This window comes from Arachis ipaensis, chromosome B07, assembly GCF_000816755.2.
Source record: "Arachis ipaensis cultivar K30076 chromosome B07, Araip1.1, whole genome shotgun sequence".
NCBI classification, from domain to species: Eukaryota; Viridiplantae; Streptophyta; class Magnoliopsida; order Fabales; family Fabaceae; genus Arachis; species Arachis ipaensis.
Window position 1 is genome coordinate 114,904,287 of NC_029791.2, and position 10,121 is coordinate 114,914,407.

Here is a 10,121-nt window from a genome sequence, read left to right on the forward strand (position 1 = left end):
GAGATCCGGCTACCAAAGCACTTTGATAAGCCAATGGACATGAAGTACGATGGGACCCAAGACCCACAAGAGCATCTAACGGCCTTCGAGGCCAGGATGAACTTGGAAGGGGTAGGCGACGAGGTGAGATGCCGCGCCTTCCCGGTCACCCTGGCCGGACCTGCAATTCGGTGGTTCAACAGCCTCCCGCAAGGTTCTGTAGTCAAATTTTCAGACATCAGTTGCGGCTTCTTGGCCTAGTTCACTACCCTCATCGCAAAGGCAAAGCACCCGATCAACCTGCTCGGGGTGACACAAAGATCCGGCGAGCCGACCAGGAAATACTTGGATAGGTTTAACGATGAGTGCTTGGAAATCGACGGCCTAACCGACTCGGTGGCCAGTTTATGTTTGACGAATGGACTTCTGAATGAGGATTTCAGGAAGCATCTTACCACCAAGCCGGTGTGGACGATGCAGGAAATCCAGTGCGTGGCTAGGGAATATATCAACGATGAAGAAGTCAGTCAAGTGGTGGCAGCCAACAAGTAGTAGCCTGCCTACCACCAAACTCGCCAGCACGGAAGCGGGGAAAGGATGAAGGAGCATGCCAAAGACAGAGTGCCGGCCAAGATATTCAAGCCGTTTCCCCGAGTCGTAAAGTTTACCAACTATACCCCCCTCACAGTCTCCATTGTAGAAGTTTATCAGCAGATAGCTGAGAAGGAAATTTTGTCGAAGCCCCAACCTCTAAAGGACAGAACCGGAGGAAACAAGAACCTTTATTGTGACTATCACAAGGGCTATGGACATAAAATACAGGATTGTTTTGACCTGAAGGACGCATTGGAGCAAGCGATCCGGGATGGGAAGCTCTCCGAATTCTCCCACCTCATCAGGGAGCCGAGAAGACGGGATCGCAACCGAGAAGGAGACGACAAGAGCTGCGCGGTGAAGCGACGTCACGAGCCCGAGGACCATGAGCACGGTCTTACTATAGTAAACGTGGTAATCAGAAGAGACGCGACTACAAGGTCGAAGTCGGCGCACAAGAAGGACGCCAAAGTCCTGGCGGTCTCGTCATCCATCCCTGCGCCAAACTCCAAGAGGACTCCACCCATATCGTTTGGTCCAGAGGACCAATGGTTTGACGAGGTCACTGAAAACCCTCCGATGGTCATCACGGTCAGAGTGGGAACTGGCCTGATTAAGCGGATCCTCGTAGACACCGGTGCCGACTCGAATACCATGTTCCGCAACGTGTTCGATGCTTTGGATCTCCGGGATGCCGATTTAAGGACTCACCAGCATGGTGTAGTAGGGTTGGGCGACCACTTTATCAAACTCGATGGGATAATCTTCCTACCGGTATCCATAGGACTGGGACAGGGGAAAAGGTCGGTAATGGCAGAGTTCATGGTTTTGCAAGACTCCACGGCTTACAACGTCATCCTAGGAAGAAAGACTATCAATGATCTCGGGATAGTGATCAGTACAAAAATGTTGATAATGAAGTTCATCGCTGACGACGGATCTGTGGGATCTATCAAGGGAGACTTGGAAACGGCAGTCGCATGCGACAATGCCAGTCTCTCCTTAAGGAAGAAATCCAAAGAGGCATCGAGAGTATTCCTCGCCGACCTGGACGCCAGGGTCGACGACAAGCCTAGACCCGAGCCGGAAGGAAATTTAGAAAAGTTCAGGGTTGGCGACTCCGAGGGAAATTCACCTTCGTGAACAGAAACCTCCCCCACGACTTGAAAGAACCTCTAATGGAAATGATCAGGGCTAACGGCAACCTATTTGCCTGGACGCCAGCTGACATGCCGGGTATAGACCCCCAGCTCATGTCACACCACCTGGCCGTCAAGGCGGAAGCCAAGCCGGTGGCTCAGAGGAGAAGGAAAATGTCACAAGAAAGGGCAGAGGAGGTAGCCAGGCAGACGGCCAGCCTTCTTGAAGCAGGATTTATTCGCGAACTCGACTACTCGACTTGGCTGTCGAACGTAGTTCTAGTTAGAAAGCACAATGGAAAATGAAGGATGTGCGTGGATTATTCTGATCTCAATAAAGCATGTCCCAAGGACTCCTATCCCCTTCCCAACATAGATGCGCTCGTCGACACAGCGGCAGGATATCGGTATCTGAGCTTCATGGATGCTTATTCTGGCTATAATCAGATACCGATGCACCGGCCAGACAAAGAGAAAACGGCGTTCATAATACCAGGGGGAACATATTGCTACAAGGTAATGCCATTCGGGCTGAAGAACGCAGGGGCCACATACCAAAGGTTGATGCACAAGATATTCAACAACCTCATAGGCAAAACGGTGGAAGTATACGTAGACGGCATCCTAGTAAGGACCACCCGACTTGAGGACCTCATAAGCGACCTAGAAAATGTATTCGCCTCCCTCCGGCAACACGGCATGAGGCTCAATCCGCTTAAGTGTGCCTTTGCCATGGAAGCAGAAAAATTCTTAGGGTTTATGATAACCCAAAAAGGGGTGGAGGCCAACCCAGAAAAATGTGAAGCAATACTCCAGATGAAGATTCCAGGGTGCATCAAGGACGTTCAGAGGTTGGCAGGAAGGCTCACCGCACTATCCCGCTTCCTCGGGGCGTCAACTGCTAAAGCTCTACCATTCTTCAACTTGATGAGGAAGGGGATAGCGTTTGAATGGACTCCGGCGTGTGAAGAAGCGTTCAAGCATTTCAAGGAGATACTCGCAACACCACCTGTTCTCAGGAAGCCCAAGAACGGGGAACCGCTATACCTGTACTTGGCCATAACTGATGAAGCGATGGCGGCGGTCTTAGTGTGAGAGGAAGGAAAGATCCAACAACCAATCTATTTTGTGAGCAAAGCACTGCAGGGAGCAGAGTTGAGATACAGCAAATTAGAGAAGCTAGCACTTGCGCTCCTGACCTCTTCCCGCAGATTGCAATAGTACTTCCAAGGTCATCAAGTGATCGTGAGGACGGACCAGGAAATTTGCCAGGTACTCCAGAAACCCAACCTAGCAGAAAGAATGATGACTTTGGCTATTGAGCTGTCCCAATACGACCTTCGGTATGAACCCAGGCATGCGATTAAAGCTCAGATCATGGCTGACTTTCTGGTGGAAGTCACAGGAGACCCAACTGAGACACCGAGTACATGGTGGAAGCTCCACGTAGACGGAGCTTCCAACCAGACATTCAGGGGAGCCGGGATAATCTTGGAAAGCCCGATGGGAGTTGTATATGAACAGTCAATCAAGTTCGAATTCCCGGTATCAAACAATCAAGTAGAGTACGAGGCCCTTCTGGGTGGCTTAGTCCTGGCTAGGAAGGTCGGAGCCACAAGATTGGAAATATGTAGTGATTCGCAGGTCGTGACTTCATAGATCAACGGAACATATTAGGCTAGAGACTCGTTACTGCAAAAATATCTAGAGAAGGTTAGAGAATTAACCAGGCAATTCGAGGAGGTCTCGGTGCAGCACGTCCCGAGAGAGAGGAACACGCGAGCAGACCTTTTGTCAAAGCTGGCAAGTTCAAAGCCGGGAGCAGAAAACCGATCACTCATTCAAGGCTTGATAAAAGAACCAACAGTTGCCCTCCATTTAACGAAGGTAGATCCCTCTTGGATGAACCCGATCACCGACTTCTTGGAAAGCGGTAAGCTCCCTGAAGACGAGAAGTCGGCAAGAGCGTTGAGAAGGGAGGCAGCCAAGTATGCAATCATACAAGGCCAGCTATTTAAGAAGGGACTCAGCAAACCCTTGCTGAAATGCCTGCATCCCGACCAAATGGACTATGTGCTTAAGGAGGTCCATGAAGGATGCTGCGGTCACCACATCGGGGGCAAAGCCTTAGCGAGGAAGCTCATCAGAGCCGGCTACTACTGGCCGTCGATGATGAAGGATTCTAAAGAGTTCGTGAGAAAATGCATCAAGTGCCAGGAGAACGCCAATTTTCACAAGGCGCCAGCAACCGAGCTAAGTTTATTGACGTCTTCCTGACCTTTTTCACACTGGAGAGTCGACCTCCTAGGACCCTTCCAGGTCGGCCAAGGGCAAGTCAAGTACTTAATAGTTGCTATTGACTATTATACCAAGTGGATAGAGGTCGAGCCACTGGCCAGCATATCCTCGTCTAATTGTCGGAAGTTTATGTGAAGGCAAGTAGTAACTCGGTTCGGTATCCCTGAGGTCGTTGTCTCCGATAACGGGACACAATTCACCGATAAGAAGTTCGGAGAGTTCCTCGCCGATTTGGGTATAAATCAAAAGTTCTCATCCGTGGAACACCCTCAAACCAACGGTCAAGTCGAGGCCGCAAATAAGATCATCCTGCTAGGCCTCAAAAAGTGACTTGATAAGAAGAATGGGACATGGGCTGACGAGCTTGCTTTAGTCCTCTGGTCGTACCGCACAACTCAGCAATGATCTACGGGGGAGACACCATTTCACTTAACATACGGAGTGGACGCAATGATACCTGTAGAAGTCGGCGAACCGAGCCCGCGACTACTCTTGGGAGGAGTAAAGGAAGCTGTGGAAAAAGATATGATAGACAAGGCTAGAGAGATGGCCCATTTGTCGGAAGTGGCACTGAAGCAAAGGATGGCCTTGCGCTACAACGCCAAAGTGCTCAGGAGAGAATTTGAACAAAATGACCTGGTCCTGCGGCGCAACGACGTTGGGCTACCGACTCAGGGGGAAGGAAAGCTGGCGACAAACTGGGAAGGCCCGTACAGGGTAAAGGAAGTAATCGGTAGGGGCGCCTACAAGTTGGAAAGACTTGACGGCAAGGAAGTCCCGAGAACGTGGAATGCGGGCAACTTAAGAAGATTTTATTCTTAGGCCAAGTGCGCCGAATAGATGACCCGCCAAGCTTAGTAAGACCCAAGTTGCTTTATGATTAAATAATTTGCTTTTGTCAAATACTTATTATTGCCACAGATTTAACTAACTGCCGATTAATGTTCGCTTGTGATTAAATTCACTTTTTCCCCTTTTATATCTCGTGTTAACGAATTTCTCATGATACATGTTAAATGTGGTGGCGATACGGTAACCCGGGACTGATCACCCCGGGAACCACCCGAATTAACACCACAACAAATGGCTATAGCAACAATAAAGCCACGACTTGGCTTCGTCAAATTACCAACGCAGCGGTAAATAAACACAAGCGACAAGCCAATACCAACAAAACGGTAACAAAATAGAACGAAAACGTGTTGCCAACTAAGCGAGGAACAAACAGTAACCATAAGCCGACTAACCGGCTACAAGACCACCTAGGTAATTAAAAGTTGCAAGGTCCAGCATGCAAAACGACAAAGTTCACAAACTACGCGACAAAGTCCACAAAAACAAAAATTACAAAATTTATACAAGAGTACAGAGATAATTTATTTGGCATATCGATAATTTTACCATCCTTAATGGTGTTAAAAACCCCAATTATCGATATGTCGAAGTCAGGAGCCACGAGTTTTACTTGGGCTTTAAGAGCCTCTTCAGTCATCAATATGGCGCTTTTCCCCTATTTCACGGTCTCCTTGTACTTCTTTTTAAATTCAGCAGCCTCAGTTTGAGCAGCCTTAGCCGACGAGGCGGCCTCATCGCGTTCCTTCTCCAATGCATCCACCCGACCCTGAGCAGCATTGAGTTGATCCTCCAAAGTCAGCTCTCGCTCGATTAGCCGGGAAATGGTGGCATCAGAAGTCTTCAATTTCTCCTCAACCACTTTGGCTTTCTCCTAGGCAGCTTTGAGCTTCTTATCCGCGCTAGACAGCTGCTCCCGAAGTGATTCAACTTCAACTTTGAATTTGTTATTGGCTTGAACAGAAGACTCAAGTTTCCTCTGAACGGACTGCGTCCCCGCCATTGCGAATTCTGCCTTCCTTGCTATGGCAGCCCCATGAAGAAGAGTTCGGTACACCCACCTCGCTTGTGAAGGAAGATCCCCAACATGAAAAAAATCCTCCGTGCCGGAAAGCAACTGGGAATCAATAAAGTTCCCGGCATCGAAGTTCCTCTCCATCACATTGAGGACTCCTTTGGGGCTGGAGGACGACCTCTTCCTCTTCGGACTGCTCACAACAACCACATCCTCCTCTTCAAATTCTGGCTGAGAGGTCGAACCCTCGCCAGTGTCGACCACTTCACCTTGGGTAGGTGAGACATGCACCTCGGCAGCATTATGAGGCAGCACCTCGGCAGCATGAGGGGAGGCACCACCTGGTTCTTGTTATTTTCAGGGGGCACCTCCTGGTTCTCATTGGCCACCTCCTCATCGCTATCGCCAGCCAGAAACGTGTTAAATAAAAACAAAAACAACAAACTCAATCATCATATCGGGAGGACAGGTAATAATAATAATAAAGCAGACACCATTTAGCAACCACTCACGAATATAGTTCCTCGCCATGTTCCGATCACCCATGAGGAGATGGGATTGACGTGATTCTTCCCAAAGACGGCCAACAACACGTCGGCAATTTTTCTGTTCTCTGGGGTCATCCCCTTGTAAGTCACTTTAGTAAAAGTATTAGCTCCCGCCCCGAAGCTCCAATACGTCGGGATACGGCATTCCCCCTCCAATGTCAGCCAGAAGGGATGCCGACCTCTGACGGGGCGAACCTTGAAGTATTTGTCCTTGAACCCATGATAAGAGTCCTCGAACAAACCAAATATCCTCCGGCCTTGGGCAGATTGGAAGGACATAAAACCCTTCTTCGCTTTTCCTTGTTTCAAGGGGTTCGTCAAGGTGAAGAGGAAAAGAAATACGTCAATGGAGACCGGCAGCTCCTGGTATTCACATACCATCTCGAAGCAGCAGATGGAAGCCCAGCTGTTCGGATGCAACTGAGACGGCACCACGTCACACCGATTGAGTAGCGTCATTTGAAAAGGGGAAAAGGGGATTCGAACCCCCAACTGGGTAAATATTGCCTTATAGAACCAAATCCAGTCGGCAATCCGGGAGGAGTGCAGGTTGAGTTCATATATCCGTTCGTGAGCGACAGGGATAGAAACCTCGTAATTAGACTCCTCGTCAGTCCCTCCGCACAAGTACCCGACTTGGCAGAACTCGGTAAGCTCCTCTAGGCCCATCTGGTTAGGGGTCTCTTTTACGTCAGAAGTCACCCAGGCATACCGGTCGTACGCGGCTCTCGCAACGGGAACCCGAGCAATAGGACGCTGGGACATACCTACAGTGGGGCACCACTCACAGTTAGCCTAAGTGATCGGGAGGTCGGAGCTAGCCCAGAAACTACATCTTACTTACTCTGTGACTACAATCAAACAAGGAGCGAAATCTATTGCCAAAGTAAATCCTAAAAGAGAAAATGATGGAATGGTAACCCCCTAACCCGCCTATCTAAATGCTGATAACGCTCGATATACGGAAGCAGCATGCACACAAAAGCAAAGGAAGGAAACGAATGGCATAAACAGCAAGGTAAAACCGCAGGGATCAAAAGACAAGAAGTAAAGCTTACCAAAATGATTATGCTGATCTGGAGAAGCAGGAAGAACAAACACAATCGACCCAAGGAATTGCAGCAGGAAATGGGAGAATGCAGAAGGCAAATGCAGAAAGAATGGGATGATGGTAAAGAAATGAGAAATGCAACTGAATAGGGAACTAGGAAACTGACTCAAGAAGCGCGAAAGGCAAGGGTAAAATGGTCTTTGCTCACGGGGTTTTGAAATAACCCATTATGAGCATTAATGGTCAGCGCGAAAAATGAGGCGTCAAACGGCACACCTCTGCTCCAAAGAAGCTCACGCGTGTGGGAAGCGCGTCCCGAGCACAAGATACCGGTAAAGCGACAACACGCACACGGTGAAGAACGCACCAACCACGGTGCTCACGACCATGGCTGGCGCGTTGGGGGCACTGTTGCGGCCTGGCACAGCTGGCCTCATGGCCGACCCGACCCGACCCGGGAAAACGGGCAAGGAGGTACCACGTGTCCGACCCTTTACCCGGACACCTCCTGAGAGCCAGCTATTGACAGCGGGAGATTAGGGAAGCTTCACGAAGGTGGGCCTGCCCTCGCAGGACCCACACTAACAGGATATAAAAGGGGAGGGACCTACCCCTCCCCCAAGGTACATCACCAATACCACATTACCCCCATTTCGCCTGCGCACTTCACTGACTTGAGCGTCGGAGTGTCTTTGCAGGTGTCTCCCCCCTTCACACGAAGTACTCAGAAGCTTGGCTGCTCTATCATTTATACCCGCATTCGAAGACAGACGGGAACCCACTTCTCCATCCCAGAGACCTCCACGAACTGTCCGGTAACCCGACCTACCGAACAAGAATAAATAAAGAGTGTAATATATGAAAAATGCTTTTTCAAAATAGTTATACAAAATCATTATTCAATTTATATATATATCAAACCAACTTTTTATAAATTAAATATATAATACTAACAAATATGGTGTTAGTTAAATTGATAAATATCTAATGTTTTAATTAAAATGTTTAGATTGGAATCTTCGAAATAAAATGTATAGGTGGGAGAGATAAATTTAAACACATATCTTTAAAGTTATATAGTTGCGTTTGTTTATAGATATTAGATATTAACATATAGGTGGGAGAGATAAATTTAAACACATATCTTTAAAGTTATATAGTTGCGTTTGTTTATAGATATTAGATATTAAGATAAAAATATAGAATTACAAAATTATATTTAGTAGATAAAATATAGATAGATATTATATCTGAAAACATTAAATTAGTGAATTAAAACTCAAAATTTATTATGAATCAATAAATTGTTATATATACAAAATAATACTTATTTAAACAGATAAATGAATTAATTAAAAAAATTAGAATATGCAAACCATTTATTTATACATTGCTCTTTTAAACAATAAAATTAGTTGGTGTTTTATTTTATTTTTTTCTTGATAATATTGTCAGACTCAAGGACAAAGATGCCCTAAAATATTGACTAATAGTAATGACATCTCTTTATTTGGATCTAGTTGTAACACATTTTTTGAAAAAAAAATAATCAAATATTGACATGAAAATAGGTTCTTCATTCGTTTTAAGCTATATATATATATATATATATATATGATTAATTGGATTTTGTAACCCCTTTTTCGTCCTTTTGATTTTTACATTATTAACCAGAAAAAACTAAAGTAAATTACAAATGAGAGAAGATATAGTAAACTAAGGACTTATATATGACAGCTTTATTAGATGCTTTTCCACCCTCTTTTGTGAGTTAAATAATTGTGTAACATTGTGATCCCATGTTGAATTTGGTGACATGAACCAACCAGGCGAAAAGAAATAAAGGAGTTGGGTTAATGGGGTTTCCTAATACGACACGTGCTATCTATTTAGTTCTTATGATGTGACACTCCACCACCACTTTACGTATTTAATTTTATTTTTAACTTAAAAAATTAAGTGAAAAAATAATATCGATAAAAATGGTTGTACTTCTTTTTCTTTATCTTTTTGGATTACTTCTATTTTTATAAGAATCATCGGTAATATAATGGGTAAATTTTTATACAATAGCAATTATATATAAAGCGTCTGTTGGGCTAATTGTGGGGAGTTCTCGACCACCGGAGAAATTTTAGAAAGAATCAAGCGAAAGAACATAAGATAAGAGAAACACGGAGTTTAAATTTTAAGCCGATCCAACGGTGAACAAATGAGAAACTGCCATTTGAAATTTACTGCTTTGCATAAAAACAAAAATTCTATTTTTTCTTTTTCTCTCTCACTTTGTGGCTACACTCTCTACCTCTCAATGACCCCCAAAATCTGATTAGGGTTGTCGCACAATGAGTACAAAGAGGCACCCTCAAAATGTTAAGTTGAACCTCATAAAAGAGAGAAAAAACTCAACATTATCAATTGTATTCTACCTTCATTTAGTAAAGTTTTTATTATCTATCGTATAAAACATTATAAATTATTTTAATAAGTCTGTCATTGTGGTAACAAGATATTATGCATTTATCTTATCTTTATCGGTTTTCGTAAATGTTTAAACTAAAAAAATATGAAACAATTTTTAAATAATACAACTGAATCAACTCAAGAATAGACAAAATATATTAGTAAATTTTAAAAGATAACAA

At 45.3% G+C, this 10,121-nt stretch overlaps 1 protein-coding gene across 1 annotated transcript; it reads left to right on the forward strand.

The window, feature by feature from the left end:
• LOC107607716 lies at positions 577 to 1,716 on the forward strand. The gene has a single exon (XM_016309637.1). The coding sequence runs from the start codon at positions 577 to 579 to the stop codon at positions 1,714 to 1,716; it is 1,140 nt and encodes a 379-aa protein (XP_016165123.1).

Coding starts and splice junctions, on each gene's coding strand:
- LOC107607716 (XM_016309637.1), top strand. CDS start 577: ATGAAGGAGCATGCCAAAGACAGAGTGCCGGCCAAGATATTCAAGCCG.